This window comes from Podarcis filfolensis, assembly GCF_964270895.1.
Source record: "Podarcis filfolensis genome assembly, chromosome: 2".
Classification (NCBI taxonomy): domain Eukaryota; kingdom Metazoa; phylum Chordata; class Lepidosauria; order Squamata; family Lacertidae; genus Podarcis; species Podarcis filfolensis.
Genome location: NC_139605.1, coordinates 119,242,799 through 119,264,409, shown reverse-complemented (window position 1 = coordinate 119,264,409; position 21,611 = coordinate 119,242,799). Strand labels below are relative to the sequence as shown.

Genomic DNA, 21,611 nt, shown 5'->3' with positions numbered 1-21,611 from the left:
GTGCTCACTGGAAGGACAAATCGTGAAGCTGAGGCTCCAAGACTTTGGCCACCTCATGAGAAGAGAAGACTCCCTGGAAAAGACCCCGATGTTGGGAAAGACGGAGGGCACAAGGAGAAGGGGACGACAGAGGATGAGATGGTTGGACAGCGTTCTCGAAGCTACCAGCATGAGTTTGACCAAACTGCGGGAGGCAGTGGAAGACAGGAGTGCCTGGCGTGCTCTGGTCCAGGGGGTCACGAAGAGTCGGACACGACTAAACGACTAAACAACAACAACTACTAGATAAATCGTACATTATAAAAATATGGTACACACTGCTGGAAGGTGCTTAAACTCTGACTTGGGTGAGTCTCCGAAAGAAAGGTGGACAAAATGGTCAGTCTGGCAACAGCTGCTACGTGGCCATTAGCCACTTACCCACGAGTGCCCGATCTATGATGCGGATGGCAATGGTCATTAGAGTCCAGCACTTGGGGCAGATCTCTGCAGAGCTGAAAGAAGAGTCGTTAAAAAATGAAGCTCTGATTAGTTTAAAAATATAACCCACGACTCCCACCCTTCAAGGAAGCTTACAAAACCATATAAAAACCACAACAACCCGGTTCAGACAATTTTTCTAGACTCTGTGGGTTATGGAACAGTGGAAAAATGTTGGGGCTGAGAACTCATCCTCTCCTCCGTTGGCTAAAGTACTAAGACCCTGGACTGCATTAATCCAGAGTTTTATGTTATGTCCAAACTAGGAAGCTCTAAGTTAACGTCCCTTAACAAACAAGGAAGTAAGTCAGGGTGTGATCTGCTAATGCTCTTCAGTCCAAAGTGGGCAGTGTATTTTTTAACACCCCCCCAAAGGCACTGAACAAGTAAATCCAAGAGGCTATTCTACAGCTTCAGGATTTAGTGGGATTCATATGTAATGAGTGGCAATTTCACTGAACATGAGAAGTCATTTGACACTGCATCCACACGGTGCACACCCCATGTTCTTGCGCACATTCTGAGGGTTCAGAATGGAAAAAGGATTTTCTTTTAATGAAATAATTTATACGATTTTGTGTTGCATCCAACACTTAGATCTAGCATCCTTATTATTATTAGGCACGTGGGACAAAACAAAGGGTGGCTTCCATTATCCTGCCCACCTGCAATCTTCCTTGCATGCTGTGTCAGAAGACAGAGCACTTGGTTGAGTCAGGCTCAGCATGGCATATATTCTTCCAAGCTCCCAGAAGAGTGCTATTCAGAGTTCTTCGGGCTGCAGGCCTACCCAGACTTACCTGGCAGTAAGTCCCGTTGAACACAGTGGGACTTACTTCCAGGAAAACATGCACAGGATTGCACTGTCAAGGCTCCTCCAGATGACCTAGCTAGTCATTTGTACAACCCCCCCCCCCCACTTCTGAATGAATTTCCCGGTCACTTTCCAAACCGCAAAAAGTCTGGTTCTTTTTTAAAGTGGATTTGTTGTGCCAGGGCGACAGAGCCCTTTAATCCTCATTTACTGTACAGACCTAAAGTCCTGGTATCCACTTGTGTGGGAATCCTTCCCAGAAAATACTGAGAGTCTAGACTCTCATTTGATGTGCTGTCAAGGTTCAGGGAATGCCCACACATGGAAATAAAGTACAAAAATAAATAAGCTTAAAGTAAAAACGAAACAAGTTTCTAGTCCATAACTGTTACAACAACGCTGGAAGCATAGAAGTGGGCAGCATCTTTTGAAGTTCTGAGCAGAACTCAAGAGCAGAACTCAAGTCAATTGAGAGCAAATGTTCTACCCATCTTCCCAAACATATACAATTATCATCCTCACCATCAAACTGGCCTCCTGTCCCCAAATCACTATCCCAGAAGGGTAATAAAAATACCTGCAGCATCTTCTAACATCATCGTAATCTGTCATGTCTATATCAAATACGAGCTCTTTTTCCTGGGCCTGGAAGGCACCTAGGTGTACCATGTTGTGCTGGATGGGCTGCAGGGAAGCGAAAGGGAACAGAAATAACTTAGAAATGATAGCTGCTTACAGTAATTTAGGATTTTATTTCCCTGCCTTGTGACAGTTAACTAATTGGGGTTTTTTTTCAACAGTTCCAGTAAAATTATGTTTGATCATATTTGTACGGTCAACGGGCCAAGTCTTTTTTAAGCCAGTTAAATGGTGGACTCTAGGGCAGGCAGTTTTGAAAACCTTTTCTAAATCATTTTTATAACAGGATTGAGGAACCTGTGACCCTCCAACTGTTGTTGGACTCCAGCTCCCATCAGCCGCAGCCAGCAATGCTAATGGCCAGGGTGATGATGGGAGTTGTAGTGCAGCAACACTGGAGATTCCTCGGCCTGGCTTTATAGCCCTGAAGTGTATACCTTGTGCGAATACACGGCCCCAATGTCAATTTTGTAAGGGCACATTTTCTGGATCTCTTTTTCCAATTCCAAGGGTGTGTTGAAAGACTGGTACCGCACGTAGATGTCATCGCGGAGCGTGAACGAAAACTCCCTTCGCTGAAAGTAATTCTTTGACACTGCAAAAGGAAGATCACATGCTAGTTACATGGTGCAGCACAGTTTCTGCTTTGAATCTCAGCTCTTCCACGAAGCTGGCAAGGCGGTCTTAGGCAAGATGCTGTTCTCCAAGCCCCAGTTCTCCTTTTGCAATATGGTGGAATAAGACAGCACACTGAACACTCTAAATGCGATATATAAACGCTAAGCGTGATTATATTTTAGTCAGCCAGGTTGGCAATAATTCAGGAAAGTCCATACAAGAAGTCCATACAACCCTAAAAATTCTGTGGCCAGCAAAATGTTGGGTCCTCCTTAACTGTCCTCTGTTAGCTGGGCTGGTCCTCTGTCCAAAAGTGTCTGCTATTTGCAGAGCCTTACAGTACAATTCCACTTTAAAGCTAAATAACAATAAGAAGAGAAAGCAGAGGCCTTGAAGTTGTCCATCATTCAGTCATAGATCATTCAGTCACAGCCTTCCCCACTATGGTGACAAGTATTGTACTGCACTAATTATATTTGCATTTATGCCAAATACATGAGCACGTGTAAATTTTATGCATGTCTGTGCTCTCTTTTTTACCACACAGGTGGCCACGCTAGCCAATGCCAGACGGGGCACGAAGGTGGCAGTGTTCCCTTGTATAGTGCTTCCAAACACAGAATCATGGAACTGTACAGTTGGAAGGGATGCTGGGTGTCATCTAGTCCAACCCCAATGCAGGAAGATGCAGCTGGCCTGTATGGGGATCGAACTTGCAACTTTGGTGCTATCAGCACCACCCTCTAACCAGCTGAGCTGACTGAGTGGGGAGCTTCTGTTTAGAAGAGAGGGGAACCAGCCCCATTGTATATCGGGGGGGGGGGCTGTGTGGAGAGAGTCTCTTCCTTTAAATTCCTGGGAGTTTACCTTGGTGAAGACCTCACTTGGAAAAGCAATATAACTCAGGTGGTTAGGAAGGCCCAACAGAGACTCCATTTCCTCAGGGTCTTGCGAAAGAACAATGTTAAACAACAATTGATGACGTCCTTCTAGCGGTCCACAATAGAAAGTGTCATCTCATATTGTCTCACAGTGTGGTATGTTGGCTTGACCGCCACAGACAGGAAGTCTTTACAGAGGGCGGTGAATACAGCACATGATACCATGGGCTGTCCCTTGAGTCCGCTAGATAACATCGCAAGGGATCGTTGCCTTAGGAGAGCGAGAAAAATTCTCAGGGATGATTCACACCCCGGCCAGCTCCTCTTTAATCTTCGGGCAGGAGATATAGAAGTATAATCAGGCTTAAAAACAGTTTCTATCCGGGGGCTGTTAAGCTGCTGAACAGAAAATAATATAGTGCAACTGACTTTCGGGGTTGGTGAGTTGTGCGACAAGCACACAGAGCGCAATGAGATTGAGTGTTTGGGGGGGGAGGGAGGCTCGATTAATTTCATTGTACACAGGTTGTACATTGACAATAAAGTTATTATTACAGTGGTACCTTGGGTTACATACGCTTCAGGTTACAGACTCCACTAACCCAGAAATAGTACCTCGGGTTAAGAACTTTGCTTCAGGATGAGAACAGAAATCGCTTGACGGTGGCGTGGCGGCAGCAGGAGGCCCCCATTAGCTAAAGTGGGGCTTCAGGTTAAGAACATTTTCAGGTTAAGAACGGACCTCCGGAACGAATTAAGTTCTTAACCTGAGGTACCACTGTATTATTATTTCAGTCCATCGTAGTTGATAGTCCCTCTTCCACAAACCCACAGAACTTATTCTTTTGGAAACCTATTGCTCCTGCATCTTGCAGTTGGGCGTTCCTCAATTAATTCCTCAGTTAATTACAAACTGCGGGAAGAAGCCTGCCCTGAGTCTGAAGGCAGAGACTCATCTCCCTTAGCTACCCCATTTTCTTTGACCTGGGCGCCTCCTCCCGTTCCAGCGCCCACCGTGAAGGGCGAGACCAGGTGCGTTTCTTGGCCTTCTGCATATGCTCAGAGGCACCCGTGTTGCAAGGCTGTGGGGGCTGAGCCCCGCCTCGACCCCCTTCCCCCCAGTTGGGGGGCTTCCCTTCCGCTCCCTCCGCAGCTCCAGGCTCCCAGGAGCGCGCCTCTTCCCCCCCGCCCGCTCCTGGCTCACCGTCGCCGTAGCGCAGCCACCGCCCGTAAAGGCCGAAGGGGAAGACGCGGCGGTAGTACAGCGGCAAAAGGTCGGGCAGGGAGCCGGGTTCGAAATCTGCCATGTCCGAAGAGAAAGCGGAGCGCGCGCGCGGGAGAAGCCAGGCTCCGCCTCCCGCTTCTCGAAGAACCAATCAGAGCAGCGCCCGCCGTTTATGCGCCGCGCTCGGGATTGTGGGAGTTGTAGTTCCGGCGAGAAAAAGCGGCCTCTGAGGGGCTCTAGCGGCCCTTTACGAAAATGTTGTTTAGTCGTTTAGTCGTGTCCGACTCTTCCCCTGGACCAGAGCACGCCAGGCACTCCTGTCTTCCACTGCCTCCCGCAGTTTCACTTCCATAAATCACTACTGGGAAAACCATAGCTTTTAGTATATGGACCTTTGTTGGCAAAATAAAAAAATAAAATAAAAATAAAATAAAATAAATAATTTTTTTAAAAAAAGTTCTCTCCTTTCTGAGGGCAGATGAAGGCTCTTATTCCAAGAGGCTTTTGGGAGTGGACTTTTTTTAATCAAAAGGGCATATAATAGTGTTGTGCTGTTTTTACTGTCTGCATTTTATGGTATTTTATGGTCTCTTTCTTGTGAGTAGATCTTTGGGAGCCTGCCTACCCTGGGAGGATTCCCAAGTTCTTTAAAGTGAGTTGTAACACACACCAGATCAGTTTCTGTTTTCAAGTTCATTTCTCCATTAAATTTGATTCTATTACTATCGAATTGTAGAGATTGTTCATTCTCTCCACAACACTCCTCCTATTCCTTATGGTCTTGAGCACTGGCAAATAAATGCTGCCATCAAACTCTGGCCCAGCCTGCTACTCCCTGAAGTCATTCTGCAGCTTTCTTGGGATAATTCCCACAGTAATGTCATGAGCCACAACAGGGCTAGAGCTGGCCATTCTGTTGCTACTGTGAGGCAAGGGCAATGCTTATTAGTCAACTTCACTTCCTTGGCATTCTGTTTTCAAAGCTCTGGAGAAGTTTCCAGGTGTTAGCTCTAAATAAATTATTATTTTGTCTGCAGCTGTTCCCTCCATCAGGAACTCATCAAAGACATTTCCCTGGCTGAGCTCACACTGCAGGGTAGCCTCTCTAGTTGCCACTTTGCCACTGAGGATGAAGTCGGGTTTGTCTACCATAAGGCGCAAGGTGCAGGTCTTGGCTAGCCTGGCAATTGTGTTCACACCGCTGAAATGCTCAAGGCACCAGCCATCTGTGCTCTTGGCTCTGAAGCGCATGGGGGGACGGACGGATAGTGGCTCCAGGGAGAAGTTCTGCCCCCACCCCGCAAAACTCATGTTTGTCGATTGCCCACTTTTGCCTCTGCCCAGTGCAAAAGTTCTAAGCTGAATGTGCATCAAATGCTATGTTTGTATGCATTGTGTGTGAAACATAGTGGAGGTTTGCATTTGCAGGATTTCTGTTTGCAGAGAACTGTAAGGTCCGTATAGTTAAAGCTATGGTTTTCCCAGTAGTGATGTATGGAAGTGAGAGCTGGACCATAAAGAAGGCTGATCGCTGAAGAATTGATGCTTTCAAATTATGCTGCTGGAGGAGACTCTTGAGAGTCCCATGGACTGCAAGAAGATCAAACCTATCCATTCTGAAGGAAATCAGCCCTGAGTACTCACTGGAAGGACAGATCCTGAAGCTGAGACTCCAATACTTTGGCCACCTCATGAGAAGAGAAGACTCCCTGGAAAAGACCCTGATGTTGGGAAAGATGGAGGGCACAAGGAGAAGGGGACGACAGAGGACGAGATGGTTGGACAGTGTTCTCGAAGCTACCAGCATGAGTTTGACCAAACTGTGGGAGGCAGTGGAAGACAGGAATACCTGGCGTGCTCTGGTCCAGGGGGTCACAAAGAGTCGGACACGACTAAACAACAACAGCAACAACAACAACAAGAACAACGTAGCAAGTGCAAACTGGTGCTTTTGCAGCTAGGGTTGCAACAGAGGGTGGAACCTTTGCTTCATTGCTCATATTAATAGATAACTCATCCCTGGGAGTCTGGGTGTCTCTCAGAAGCAACCTGTTTATTGGAATCTCTCTCTGGGCTATATTAACAAGTTACAGCTTAAAGAAAATTGGACTGCTTTGCTTGTTGTTTAAGAGCAATGTGCTGATTTCTATTTACAATGTTTTTGTGACTGGTTTAAGGTGAAACTTTGGAACTCTTTCTTGGTTTGAAGAGCTTTTTGATTCAGGCTCTGCACAAGGTCCAGATCAGGGAATTCTGCTTACGTAATTCTCACAGCCCTGAAAGGTTGCTCAGGACGTAGCATGACCCTCAGCCTTATCAGCACCCTGCCAGGGCAGTTATCAGTTCACAAATACAACCCAGTACTTTGAACTTTTCTTCAGGGTTATGAGTTTGAGGTATTCAACTGTGTGGATCTGGCAAGACTTTTAATTTTTGGAATAGCCATGCTAGCCTCCTGGTGATGTGCAAGGAGAACAAAGGAAGGGGCTCACATGGTAGACAGTGAATGGGTGAGGTAAAGGTAAAGGGACCCCTGACCATTAGGTCCAGTCGTGGCTGACTCTGGGGTTGCGGTGCTCATCTCGCTTTATTGGCCGAGGGAGCCCAGCATACAGCTTCCAGGTTATGTGCCACCATGACTAAGCTGCTTCTGGCGAACTAGAGCAGGGTATGGAAACGCTGTTTACCTTCCCGCTGGAGCGGTACCTATTTATCTACTTGAACTTTGACGTGCTTTTGAACTGCTAGGGTGGCAGGAGCTGGGACCAAGCAACGGGAGCTCACCCCGTCGTGGGGATTCGAACTGCCGACTTTCTGATCAGCAAGTCCTAAGCTCTGTGGTTTAACCCACAGCGCCACCTGAATGGGTGAGGACCCTCCCTCAATTCAGATAGTGAAAAGGCAAAACAACAACAACCAGAGATTTTGAGAGGAGAGCAGTGAGGAGACCTAGAAGTAAAACAGCTAGCTGGAGAGACACCCAGAGACCAATGTTTGATATCTATTTGAATCCAAGGCTGTAGTTATGGGAGAAACAAAACCCTTTTGGGGTGCTAATGCTGTGAACCCCTCCACTGCAGGCTCAGCTTATATACCAGTAGTTGTGTAAATAAACCACATAGCATGAAGACACCACGGTCTCTGCTCTGCGTAATTCCAAAAGGAAACACGAACCCTGGAAAAGTGCCTGGGACCCCCTGGAATCTCACACTATGTTCTTATGTTAAATGCTGGTCTACTTGTTTGTGTGTTTCTAAGGGCCAAACAAAACACGATGCTAAATGCTACACCTGAAGTGCCATCATTGATTTTTTTTAAAAAAATGTTAATAGCTTCTGTGTGATTAATACTTCCTCCCTGAAGACACAGTCTGAACAAAATCAGTTAAAATACTGCCTGGTGGCAATTAACAATGAAAGCCAACCGCCATGGCACACACACACACAAACATATATATCATGCCCTAAATGAATGTAAATCTTTTCACGAATAAAGGAGAGTTACATCTTGAAAAATTAACGGGAAAACCTGAAAGAAGAAAGCAGGCCAAATCTGTTCTTTAAAGGCTTGCAGATAGCATTTACAGGAACATTTTGATCAGCTCCCTGCCATGCACTGTGACTGGTGCCTTGGAGAAGATGGCAAGCAGTCAGCCAGCTGCAGAAATGAGTACTTCCCTGGCTAATGATTTCAGACAACTGAAGCAGGGAAGTCATTGAACTAAGCCCCAGAATGGTTACCAATTCATAGATACACAAAGTACTTTGGACTTTTCTTGTTTTGTCAAAAAAACCCCAACAACTTGGTGGCTGTTTTCCAGCCTATCCAGAACCTCCGTACAAATTCTGGGGTGGGATGTAGGGAAAGGTTCACTAACAGAATGGATTAACAGATTTACTCTTCTGTTTGTAGAGGGTTCCTGTTTCAGACAGATTGGACAGTCAAGGTGTTGGTTGAGTTTTGAGGTAAGCAAAGCCTATTAACTTTTCGTTTGGTGAAGGGAGTGCTTCCAGACAGTGACTTAATATTGTACATGGGTCACCAAGATAATCACAAATGAGTCATTGCCAACAGGTGTTTTTAATACAGAATTAATGCCTGGAGAGGGTCAAGCTGGATTAAATTGGGAGGGAGATACAGGCTGGCATTTTGATGCCACTAACACCGTGTGAATGCTGCAAAAAGCTTGCGTGCATGAGACACACCAATCCACAACACAAACACATCTGGAAGCATCCAGGGTGTGTTTAAAAGAAGAGTGGCTTGAATCTTAGCTATCCTTTTTGGAAGGAAGTTGGGTGGGTTACAGCTTAATAGAATTGTCAGTAGCATTGTAAGAAGACAAGCACTGTTCTTCCTTAGAATAATGAACCTATACGTCTATTCAGTTTTACAAGAATGACATCAATGGCTGCTTAGGGGGGAAAAGCCCATGGCTCCCTAGAGGCAGAGAAATGAGGTCTCTAAAATGGAATACAAGTTACAATCTGGAACTAAGGTGCCCGGATGCAAAGGAGGACCAGCCTCGGGTCTGCAGCTGCTGTTGCTGAATGCCAGGTCGACACTGAGTAAGACCTCCTTCAGCCATGATCTGATGATGGATAAGGCCAATCTGGTCTGTATCACTGAGAGCTGGGTGGGTGAGCAGGGTGGAGTTGGTCTTACCCATCTGTTCCCACCTAGATACTCTGAGCATCTGGGCAGACTTGAGGGCCAGGGAGGAGGAGTTGCTATAGTCTGTAGGGTTTTTGTCTTTCTCTTCAGGCTCTCTGTCCAGCTGGGTGGGATCTTGAGTGTATGTTCCTAGAACTGGGCAATTGGGACAGATTAGGAATTCTGTTGGCTTTCTGTGCATCTTGCTGCCCAGCAGTTTCCCTGCCTGAACTGGTCTTAGAAGGGGTGTTGAGGACTCCCAGACTGCTGTTTCTGGGGAACGTCAACATCCATGCCAAGGAAACTGACTCTGGGGTGGCTCAGGACTTCATGGCTTCCTTGACGACCATGGCGCTGTCCCAACATGTCACTGGCCCAATGCATGTGGCAGGTTACACTCTGGACATTGCTTTCTCAGCTGAGCAGGAAGAGGGTGATCTGAAAATGTGGAATATTGACATCAGTCCGTTGTCAGGATCAGATCCCTTGACTGATTCAAGAACCTTTTCCACATCCTTTATCCTTACTAACTGAAACTCATCCAGCATAACAGGGAGGTGATTAATGCCCCCTTGAGAGAATGAATGGCTATTAGAAGAATGGAATATGCTTAACTTTAAGTGAAAATGGCTGGCTGGGGTGCTGTGTGAGAATGTGGGGTGGCTATAATCACTTATAGGTTCCTGCCTGACTCACCCCTGGTATGCAGCCCTTTTACATGCTGCAAATGCGGACTTCAAGGGGTGGATGGCTCCCCCGTCTCTCTTCTATTGCATGTCCTTTCCAGAAAGAGTCTCCCTGGAGCGTTTTTTTTCTTTTAGGATCCCTCAATACTAAGCATAGTGTCTCTGTTTCAACAGAGCAGTGCCAGTTTAGTTCAGTCATTGTCACAGGTCTCATTGTCACACAGTCTCAGAGATCAGGTGTAATGAACTCCAGGGCAGGCATGACTTTGTTAATCATTACCCTTATGTTGTTCCTTAACCCTTTGAGTGTTGCAAACTGCTTTCCTAAGAGAACTTTGCTGCCCGATAACTCCAGAATGGGGATAATGAAGCCTGGCGCCAGGCACCAGGCAAAAAACATTCCTTTTTAACCAGGCCTTTGGTTGAATTGATTTACATCCTAGGCCCTTTAAAAAAAAAAATATTTTTTTTGAGGGGGGTAGTTATTGGGTGGTTGTTGTTTTTGTTTTGATTGTGTATTTTGTGGTTTAATATTTTGCTTTGATTCTGCAAACCACCCTGAGACCTCCGGGTATAGAGTGGTATATAAATTCAATAAAATAAAATAAAAATAAACCTGGAATGCATAAAAACAACAAGAATTAAAAAACCACCCTGCCATGTTTTGCTTCCTCTTTTAAAAGAAATACACAGTGAGCATGTGGCTCCTTTTGGCAGTCTTGCTGTTCTTTGTCATCCGATGGTACCTGGAAAGGCAGAAGGTGGAAAACCTCCGAGAGAAGTATGTCTTCGTCACTGGCTGCGACTCCGGCTTTGGGAACCAGCTTGCCAGGCAGCTCGATGCTGAGGGGCTAAGGGTGTTGGCAGCCTGTTTTACACAGAAAGGGGCTGAAGAGCTGGAGAGGCTCACATCAGATCGGTTGAAAACTACCCTCCTGGATGTCACTAGCACAGAGAGCATCGCGGCAGCAACTGAGTGGGCGAAAGGGTGCGTCAGAGACAAAGGTACGGTGGATGCTTCCAGATATGAGCTTGAAGATAGTGTGATAGGAATTTTATGGTCTTAGATATATGGTAATGTTCATAAGTGTACCAACCAAGCACGTACATAGATCAGCACAGGAAGACCGACCTGGAACCATTTTGATTTCTAAACTGAGCAAATGTTTTCTCTGCAAGGTCAAAGTGGGAAACCTCCCATTGTCTTTTTCCTCACAAATCCTGTCTTAAGGGCACATTTAAGATATGAATAGAGTGTGAGCCTGTGACCTGGCCAGGAACTAAGTATTTATCATTACAAAAGACTAGCCAGGCTCCCCAGGCAATCCAATCAAGTAACCTGCCAGATAAACAACGACAGGAGAAAAACAACATACAAATTTCTGTTTTAAGACCACCTTTTCTGTGATGTATGTATGATGTTTCTGGGGGTGGTCTTGATCTACAGGGTGGCAATTTCAAAAGTCTTTATAAGGCCTTGCGCGCCATTGTTCTAGGTTCCTTCTCCTTTCCTGCGTGTGAGGGGAGCACCCTGTTGCAACAGATCAATAAAGATCAAGTTTACTAGCTGCTTTGCTTCTCAATATTCTCTGGTTGGCCTCTGTTATTCTCTTCTACCAATAGGGAACCTATGTAAGGACTCTATATGGGCTCTTGGATACCCCATAAGGGAAAAGGGCAATTTTTTGTTTACAACAATAGGGCGTGTTGCAAAGGGCAGGAGAGATACAGCTATATAGCTAACTATATTTTAATTGTGTTCACAAATAGCAGTTCAAGTACAGTAATAGTTTCACACAACAAGGGAAGATTCAAAAGAGCCATTTGTGGTATCCCATGGCAACATAAATCCATATGTGGCTCAGCTTCAGGAGTCTTCTATAGGGACTGCATAGCCAGGTGTTTCCCTTAGCTTGCCTACATAGGAACATCTTCAATAACTTTTAAAGCTATCTATTTTTGGCAATGCTCCATGTCCTCCCTCTTGCCAGCATTACCACCTGTTACTCTAGGCACACAATCCCTGCTTGCTGTGATACGTTGCACACATTTGATTCTGCATCTGGTGAGCAAACTGTTTTACTACAAACCGCAGCTGTTTCAACCATTTTTCCTGTTACTCACTAAAGCACAGAAAAAGCATGCTGAAGAACAACACTTTGATACCGAAAGGCAGATTTTAAAAACGCAACTCCCACAATCCTTGTCCATCACACATGGTGGGTGGTAGACATCTTTCAGAAGACATTCAGAAGACATCTTAAGGCAGCCCTGTTCAGGGAAGTTTTTAACGTGTGATATTGTAGTGTATTTTTGGTTTCTATGGAAGCCGCCCAGAGTGGCTGGGGAGGCCCAGCCAGATGGGCGGGGTATAAATAAGAAATTATTATTGTTGTTGTTGTTGTTGTTGTTGTTGTTGTTGTATTGATGGGAGGTTGAGTCCAACACCATCGGCTTCCCCATCCCTAGCTTACAGAACCTTGTGAGTGCAGAATTTTTAGAACCGCCCCCCCCCCCCGAGCAACACATTTTGTTTTGAGAAAATTAAATTTATTGGTGTTCCCAAGCTTTGCTTAGCCTGGGCCAGATGTTCAGCATCATTTTATCGTGTTTTTAATAGTCCTTTGGTTTCTGCCCAGAGTGGCTGGGGTATAAATAATAAATTATTATTTAACTATTATTTAATTATTAATGATGATGATGATGATGGTGTTCTTACTCAAATGCTAACTTGCTGCCTCTACTCCACAGGGCTCTGGGGCTTGGTAAACAATGCAGGGATTGTGGAAGCGATGGTACCCAATGAGTGGCTGGACAAAGATGCCTTTGTAAGAGTGCTAAATGTCAATCTGGTTGGACTGATTGACGTGACGCTACACATGTTGCCGCTGGTGAAGAAGGCCAGGGGAAGGGTTGTTAACGTGTCCAGCATTCTGGGGCGACTGGCTTTCTACGGAGGAGGCTACTGTCCATCTAAGTATGGGGTGGAGGCTTTCTCCGACTCTCTCAGGTAAGCTATCACTTCTGACATCACAATTGTCAAAATGCAGTGCAGAGAGGGGTTAAATATCTCAGGCCCAGATCAAGAGGAGGAAGAAGGCAATCAATTTTGGGCTTTGCTGGCTGTTTCATTCCCCCCCCCCACTTCACAGCTGGGGACAGTGAAGCTGAACAATTACTGTATTTTTCGCTCTATAGGACACACCAGACCACAAGACGCACCTAGTTTTTGGAGGAGGAGAACAAGAAAAAAAATATTCTGAATCTCAGAAGCCAGAATAGCAAGAGGGATCGCTACGCAGTGAAAGCAGCAATCTCTCTTGCTGTTCTGGCTTCTGGGATAGCTGCGCAGCCTGCATTTGCTCCATAAGACGCACGCACATTTCCCCTTACTTTTTAGGAGGGAAAAAGTGAGTCTTATAGAGCAAAAAATACGGTATGTATCCAATGCCATTTTTTTTTATTAGCTTCCCTGCTAAGGAGTGAGGTTTTAAGAAGCACCTTTTGCAAAAATTTGGGCTGAAATGATGCCTACCTCTGTTCACTGGGTTAGCCTCGTCCCTGGAATGTGAGATAATTTTCTACGGACCTTGCAAAGGGTCCTTGACTAGCCAAGTAAGCTTTTGAGTTCAGCTGTTTACAATCACCTACCCTCGCTCCCAAAATTCACCCTCACTCACCATTTCCTTTAATTGCCAGACCCAGATTCAAACTAAATTAAATATTCAATTTCTTCCCATATAACTGTTGTCTGTTAGCCACAGTTGCAGGGGTAGCTGTATGAACCATGTCAAACCCATTGTTTCTTTCCAGGCGTGATCTCCGCCCTTTTGGGGTGAAAGTAGCCATGGTGGAGCCAGGCTATTTCCGAACAAACATGACTAACATCCAGCACAGCATGAGCGTCCTCGAGCAGCAATGGGTCCGCACCCCACAGGAAGTCAAAGATAGCTATGGACAGACCTACTATGAGAGATGTGAGTCCTCCATGTGGTCTGTGGGGAGAGAACTGGGGCTGCCATTGAGATAAAGGTGGATGGAGAACCTAGCGCCCTTCAGATGTTGTTGGACTTCAACTCCCATCAGCCCAAGTCATCATAACCAATAGCTGGGGATAGTGGGAGTTGGAGTCCCGCAACATTTTGGAGGGCCACAAGTCCCTTGCATTTGCGAACCTCTGCCAGCAGAGCCTCCCTGTCCATTTGAAGAATGGGAGGTTTGCCCTTAATATTGGGTTGCATCCACACCATACATTCAAAGCATGTTTATACCACTTTAACAGTCATGGCTTCTCCCAAAGAATCCTGGGAATTGTAGTTTACCCCTCGCGGAAGTATAACTCCCAGCACCCTTAACAAACTACAGTTCCCATGATTTGGGGAGGGGAGCCATGATTGTTAAAGTGGTATACAGTGGTACCTCGGGTTACATACGCTTCAGGTTACAGACTCTGTTAACCCAGAAATATTGCTTCAGGTTAAGAACTTTGCTTCAGGATGAGAACAGAAATTGTGCTCCAGTGGCGTGGCAGCAGCAGGAGGCCCCATTAGCTAAAGTGGTGCTTCAGGTTAAGAACAGTTTCAGGTGAAGTACGGACCTCCGGAACGAATTAAGTACTTAACCCGAGGTACCACTGTAAATGTGATTTACAGGTATGGTGTCCTTGGTGCTGGAGAATCATTTTGAAGCCATTTGGGGGCCTTCTGCTCTTTTCACAGTACAGTGGTACCTCAGGTTAAGAACTTAATTCGTTCTGGAGGTCCGTTCTTAACCTGAAACTATAGCACCCTGCTTGTGGTTAACGCTTAGCTGGAATGAAATATTCAACGCAGCAATAGAGAAATTAAAATAATAATTTATTTGTCAGACAAATAAATGAGAGACACAGTGGTATATGGTTACCAAAGCTCTGCCCACTCCAGCCCTGATGGTCAGCACTTATATTTCCTCAGCTCAGCCCCCTTGCTCCTCCTTTGGCTGCCTCTGTCCAATCAGCCTGGTTGAAATTCCTATTGGCTGTTTGCTAGAATCAATCATAAAAGATACACCCATTTCCTATTGCTTTTTATGGGAGACAAAGAGCTATATTTCCTTCTATCTATAAATGACAAATAAGTAGTCATATATCTTACATTTACCTCTACAAGGCACCTTAATTACCAGATCACCTCTTGCCCTCCTTGCCCTATTGCCCTCCAAAACAGATGGCTAAAACAGATGGTGCATGGTTTTTTTAATTTTTATCTTAAAAGAGATCTTGGGTTTACCTTCTCACACACCATCTATGAAATAAGAATCTAACATAAGAATCTAACATTTCTTACTTTCTAAATCCTTTGCATAATTACATTTAAGCCAATATATTTCATACATAACATATATAGCTTTTTAGAAGGAAAGGAAAGGCCTTTTCAAAGTAAAAAAAGGAACTTAATAAAAACAGTTTTGAAACAACCCCTTAGATCTACACCCCCTTTCAAGCCAGCTGCTGTTTCTATTAGCTCTTGCCCTTTTAACCTTATGAAAATGTGGCTCAAGTTTAATGGGAGGCACAATAATTCTTACTATTTACCAATTCTTAATTGTAATTGTTTTTGCAGCTTGATTGTATTCTGTAATTTGTATGGTCAGTGTGACCTTTTGCTCCCAGCCTGTAATTTCCTTTTACAACCCTGAAATATTGCTATAGATCAGTGGGGCCTTTGAACAGGAAGATGAACAGCTGCCAGCTGCTTTATGCCTGGCATGAGAGATACAAACAGTTGCAAATATATTTTTTAAGCTCATTTTAAAATACAGATCTTGATCAGATGCCTCATAATACAGATCTTGATCAGATGCCTCAAAACTGTCCTTAACCTGAGGTACCACTTTAGCTAATGGGGCCTCCTGCTGCTGCTGCTGTACCGCCACCGCGCAATTTCTGTTCTCATCCTGAAGCAAAGTTCTTAACCCGAGGTACTATTTCTGGGTTAGCAGAGTCCGTAACCTGAAGCGTCTGTAACCTGAGGTACCACTGTAGTCATCAGTCACAACTCAGGCACTCATTGGCTAAAACAGTGGAAGGTGGAAGCAAGACAATATCTCACAAAGGAATTTTGCTCTGTGTCATTTGTTCCGAAGGAGCTAGAGACTTAATACGTCTTTTTAAAATGAAATCTCAGAGTCTGCCCTGTGTTGGTTCTGGGCCCAGTAGTACAGAGGTGCCTCTTGCACTTACCCCCTTTGGTGGCCCTGATTCCTTTTGATGAGTCAAAATTGTCTCCTGACATAGGAAGGGAGGATAGACCTGATTCTGCAACAGCCTCATCTGCTGGCCGGTCTCTCTGATTTCTGCTGCTTGTCTCTATGATTTATGGTTAGCCCCCTAAGGGTTCTATCTTCCTCCCAGTCTGAAAACAAACTCATTGGGGAAAAAAGACCACCTGCCCTACTTCCTCCCTCAGACTTGGCAAAGTCCCAACTGCTCAAACGTTTGTTGATTTCTTTAATGGAACAGGGAATGTACCTTTCCAAATTCAGAAAGTGCTCTTTTGGGGGGGGGGGAGATAGTTGAGTGATTAGCACCAGTTCTTGTTGTTGATTTGAAAACTGTTCATATGCCACTCTGACTGTCGCACAGAGAACGGCTTCATATCCTGGTGTTTGTTTGCAGTGTTTTGGACCACAAATCTTCTCCTCTAACTCCCTTTCTTTTTCTTCCCAGGGCGCCAGTTGCTCAAAGAGGCCCTCATAACTCGATGCAGCACTAACCTCTACCTGGTCACTGACTGCATGGAGCATGCCTTGACGTCCCGGCACCCTCGCACACGCTACTCTGGAGGCTGGGACTCCCAGTTCTTCTTCGTTCCTCTCTCTTACATGCCCACAGCGTTGGCAGACCTTGTGCTGACCTGGTCTTGGCCCAAACCTGCTCAGGCTGTGTGAAGACAGTGATGTGAAAATAGTTGTGGCTAGGGAAAGAAAGAAGGGGATTGGGTGGCCAGGTGCAAGAGAAGAGAGACAAGGCTCCTACACTTTTCAATCGTTGTGTACAAAAGGGAATTTCAGCATGTGTGGTTTGTGTTGGTAAGCTGTGCATGTTGCATGTCCCTCTTCTATGTAACTATTCAAGGTTCAGGAGCCTTCTCTGCTTCTGCTGCTGGCCACAGGGCGCACAGGTTGCTACATCTCACACCTTTCTGAGATTCTCGCCTTTCTGAATTTTCTGATGGAGTTCTCCAAACCAATAACGTGTCTATAAGGGTCAGGAACAAAAACCAGTCAAATGAGGATGATCATTATTTGTTCACATCGTTGTTATCAAGTCACCGAACAATAGAACTGTAGACTTGGAAGGGACCCTGAGGCTCATCTAGTCCAACCCCCTGCAATGCAGAATCTCAACTAGAGCATCCATGACAGATGGCCATCCAACCTCTGCGAGTCCACACCCCTTCTTAGACTGAATAAAGAAGAGGCATCCCCAAGTCTGCAAATGCCATGTAATCAATAACTTTTTTGGATCTGATGATTCCTTTACACTGACATGAATGTACATTATGTAAGCTAAGTAACTTGTACTAAACAGCAGACAGCGAGGCAGTTCATGTGTCTGGTGGAAACCAAACTGCAGTAGAATGGAAGCAGCTGTCTTCCTCCCACTTAAAGAAATAAAAGACAGAGAGAAACCAAAACTGACAGGTCTGTTCACTCCTAGCTTTTAGTGCGCCACTTTGTTTTCCTTCTGAAAAGCTTTTTGCCTTACTAACTGGATATTGGGTAGAAATTCAACAGGCACAACTCTGTCCCAGTCTGGAGGTGCATGGAGAAAAGGGCTGCCCCCAGTAATGTTGCGTAAAAAACACATGGCTTCTCAAGCTGCAATTCCTGGAAGAGGCGGTGTGGGAACCTCAGGTGTAACCCTCAACTTTTCGTTTGTTTGTTTGTTTGTTTTATTCTGTGGCAGCCAGTCCGGACCTCACTGTAGAGATTGTGGTGAGGGGGGGATTGGAAGTTTCTGCTTCTTCCATTCATCCCATTCCTCACACATAAAATTTGATCTTAATCTAATTAGTTATTTGTTTTTAAAAAAGCTTTCAAAATTTTCTAAAATACATTCAGGATATATTCATAATAGATCATATACTGTACTACATTTGCAAACAAATTCCTTCTCCAATAATTAATAAAAGCTCATTGCTGCACAGTGGTACCTCGGGTTAAGAACTTAATTCGTTCTAGAGGTCCGTTCTTAAACGGAAACTGTTCTTAACCTGAAGCACCACTTTAGCTAATGGGGCCTCCTGCTGCCGCTGCACCGCCGCCACATGATTTCTGTAACCTGAAGTGTCTGTAACCCGAGGTACCACTGTATTGTTGCCTGACTCCTTTGGACCCTATGTCATGAGGTACTTTGGTAAAAGAAAAGAAAAGAAAGAGAAAAGAAAGAGAAGAGAAAAGAAGAAAAGAAAAGAAAAGAAGAAAAGAAAAGAAAAGAAAAGCATAGGCCAATTTATTTTCCTATTCTGTGATAGTAGTCACATTTTCTAATATTTGATATCTAGTAAAGAGGCACCTGCAGTAATAATATAAGATAATTAGAAAATATCGAGAGTTATTAAGATATTTGTCATAGGGAACTCAGAAGTCCTAAACTGCACACATGAACACCCCAATAGATCTTGCTCCCCGATTAGGTTTCTAGGGGAGCTCCAGAGCCCAGCGCAGATCAGACATGGATCTGACTTTCTTCCCTGTTCTCTATCTACTGGCCAGGTGAGGAGGGGGGGGAGGGCACATCACTTTCTGTATTTTTCACTCTATAGGACGCACCCAACCATAGGATGCCCCTTCCATTTTCCTACCGCTTGGCTGAAAGGGCACTGCGCAGCTCTCCCTCTCTGCGCTCCGGAGGCTTCAGGCGGCTACCCTTGAAGCCTTCGGAGCACAGCGTGAGTTCCCGCTGTGCTCCAAAGGCTTCAGGTTCCTTTTGCTGAAGCCGGGAGAGCAAGACTCTCGTGGCTTCAGCGAAAGCAACGCGAAGCCTCCGAAGCACGAAGGGAGCTCTCCCTCTGCGCTTTGGAGGCTTCACGTTGCTATCGCTGAAGCCAAGGAGCCTGCATTCGCTCCATGGGATGCACACACAGTTCCCCTTAATTTTTGGAGGGGGAAAAGTGCGTCCTATACAGCGAAAAATACGGTAGTTGTAGCTTTTGCAGGACGGCTCATTCTTTTGGGATGCTGATCATGGTGCTTAAGTGTCCAGCCATGGCCATTGTCTTGCAATTGCCTAGACAAAGGGAATGGTTTGGAAAACTTGTTCTCATGCTTTCTACTCCCACTGATACAGAAGCCCAAGAACCAGAAGGGGCCCAGGGCATCATGCAGTCTGACCCCCTCAAACCTACATCAATGTTCACTGGATTGATTTCTGTTCTAGACATGGAGATGAATAAGTGAACAGCAGCAATTGCCACTCCCATTACCATTTTTGTCGGACTTCTCCAACATCCTTACTTGCAACAGGCTCTCCTAGTCGACTGTAACATGAGGAACTCAGAGCAGCAAATCTCCGCAGCTGCTTTCTGACTCCAGCCTTGGCAACATTTCTTTTTACCCTTTACATCGCAGGACATCTCACATTTCTGAACTTCACAATGCAAGAGAGAATATATTTCAGAGCACCAGATGCTGGCAACAAATGAGAGAGCCTTCCTGCTCTGCTTTCTGACTCACTGATTTATTAAAACAGCAAGTAGATAAAGAAGAGCAGTATAACCCTATAACATCCGCTCAGAGATAAGGAACCCTGCGATCAAATGTAGTGCAAACTCAGCATCGGCATCTACTTTTGAAGGCTTTAATTCCCACCCCCCCGGCCCAAGGCAAAAATGTTTCTGAGCCTATAAGAGGTGCACAGGAAGAAGAAATTCAACTAATGAATTACTAGCTTGACATAAAGTTTTTTTAAGCACAGTATAGAGGTTACTGGAGATTACTAACTGGTGCAATGAAAGTGACTGACCTGCAGTTGATTAGAGGAAGGGCTCCTAGCTTCAGCTGAGTGGCAGACTGAACGCAGGTGGCTTTTGCTTGTAAAATAATGCATCTGCCTGCTCCAACTTGTCCATAGAGTGCCTGCAGCTGCCCACCTTTCACACCTTTGGCTACAGCCAGTTTCTCACATCTGGCCTGGCCAATGAAGGAGGTGGAATGTAAGAACCTTTCTAGGCTAACTGGGAAATCTGTTGGTAAAGGGAACACCCTCCTTCTGTAGACCTTCATGTGCCAAATCCAGCCATTTCCCCTCTGTTCCATCCATCCATAAGTTTCCTTTCTCTTTCTCTCTTTGTTTTTGTTTAGATAGTTTCTTTTCTTTTATTGTATTATGAAAAAGCTTGAATAAAGCATTGTTAAATGACTAAGCAATTGGTAGCCATCAAAGCTTGAAGTCCTTTTCCTGCTGCCCAGCAGTTCTCCCATTCCTGACTGAGTGGCTCCAGGTGGAGGGATATAATTATTATGTGCACTGAATATTAGAGTCTGGGAACTGATGGAGATACAAGGTAATCTCCATACCTTTACCTTTAATCCCTCTTCTATATTTGCCACTAGGCACTCCATTTATCACCAGATGTTGGGAGGAAATAGAATTTATCTTTTTGATTTTTATCATAGTAAGCTTCAACTCTCTGAATATTGTTGTGAGTTTGTGCTTCTGCTGCTGCTGGTGAGGCTGTACTCCTGAGTTCTTTCTAATTCCTGGATCCAGCAAGGATTCAATTGTTGGAATAGCTACGCTATGTGAGCCAATAAGTTAGTTAGTTAATGGCCCCTAAGTACGGGTCACTATGGTAACAAAGGATAGTGGCTTTGTGCCAGAGGACAAATGGATGGACCCCCTGCCCTCAGCGGTTGGGGAGAAGAGCAAGGACCAGAGGTGTGTGAGAGAGCTGGGCCAGAAGCAGGCAGAAGCCAGAAAGCAAGAGACATGCTTGACTTCTCTTTGAATCCAACACTGTGGCTATGGTCAAAGCAAGGCCTTCTTGGGTGTTAATGCTGTGAGCCCCTCCATAGTAGACTCAGGTTGCATATATGTGTAAGCCATATATCATAGAGACACCACGGTCTCTACTGTGCCTCATTTCAAGGAAACCAAATCCTGGGTGAGCCCCTGGAGTCTCACACCGCTCAGAGTTTGGGGTGGAAGGCAACAATATCGGCTGATGAGACCAGGGATTGAATGGGCTAAATGTTAAGAAAATCACGTACGTTTGTTAACTAACCAGAGGTGCAGGAGGGGGCTACTAAATCTTTTAAACCGTTTGATTCCATCATAAGAGGGCGCTTAGGTAATGGTGTGATTTCCACTATATATTCCCTCTTATTAAACCTCCAATTTTCTCCCCTCTCCTCACTGAAAATAGTCTGGGAGACTGTCTAGAAGACAGTCTGTATCTGCCACCATCTGGGAGAACATCCTGAAGTTAGTGCAGCTACAATATTTAACCCTGGTGCGATTGGCCCAAATAATTAGATGCTCCCCCCTGTGCTGGAGGGGGTGTCTTGACAGGGGAACTTATTTCTACATGTGTTGGAACTGCATATTTGCCAATTAATTTTTATTTATTTTC

At 45.1% G+C, this 21,611-nt stretch overlaps 2 protein-coding genes and 1 pseudogene across 4 annotated transcripts in view; 1 reads left to right on the top strand and 2 right to left on the bottom strand.

The window, feature by feature from the left end:
* The window catches only part of PRIM1 (DNA primase subunit 1), a 94,499-nt gene that overhangs the window by 15,254 nt on the left and 57,634 nt on the right, over nucleotides 1-21,611 (bottom strand). The window contains exons 1-4 of one of the 2 annotated variants that reach the window (XM_083599315.1): nucleotides 4,637-4,801; nucleotides 2,371-2,528; nucleotides 1,872-1,978; nucleotides 421-494 (exon numbers count right to left, since the gene is read on the bottom strand). In XM_083599315.1, coding sequence (XP_083455441.1) covers nucleotides 421-494; nucleotides 1,872-1,978; nucleotides 2,371-2,528; nucleotides 4,637-4,739 — 442 coding nt within the window. In that variant the 5' untranslated portion in view covers nucleotides 4,740-4,801. Of the gene's footprint in view, nucleotides 1-420; nucleotides 495-1,871; nucleotides 1,979-2,370; nucleotides 2,529-4,636; nucleotides 4,802-21,611 lie in introns of those variants that run through there. The other variant, XM_083599314.1, reaches the window with a different exon arrangement.
* LOC310754426 (checkpoint protein HUS1-like) lies at nucleotides 5,134-5,949 on the bottom strand (annotated as a pseudogene). Its single transcript has one exon. The product of its transcript is annotated as a checkpoint protein HUS1-like (transcript).
* On the top strand, nucleotides 8,471-17,672 carry LOC310755925 (17-beta-hydroxysteroid dehydrogenase type 6-like). The gene is made up of 5 exons (XM_083599453.1): nucleotides 8,471-8,622; nucleotides 10,680-11,001; nucleotides 12,748-13,006; nucleotides 13,810-13,973; nucleotides 16,703-17,672. Exons 2-5 carry the CDS (start codon nucleotides 10,695-10,697, stop codon nucleotides 16,921-16,923), a joined length of 951 nt encoding a protein of 316 aa, XP_083455579.1. The 5' UTR covers nucleotides 8,471-8,622; nucleotides 10,680-10,694; the 3' UTR covers nucleotides 16,924-17,672.

Coding starts and splice junctions, on each gene's coding strand:
- LOC310755925 (XM_083599453.1), top strand. CDS start 10,695: ATGTGGCTCCTTTTGGCAGTCTTGCTGTTCTTTGTCATCCGATGGTAC. Junction 11,002..12,747: donor AGGGTGCGTCAGAGACAAAG/GTACGGTGGATG, acceptor TCTACTCCACAG/GGCTCTGGGGCTTGGTAAAC. Junction 13,007..13,809: donor GCTTTCTCCGACTCTCTCAG/GTAAGCTATCAC, acceptor GTTTCTTTCCAG/GCGTGATCTCCGCCCTTTTG.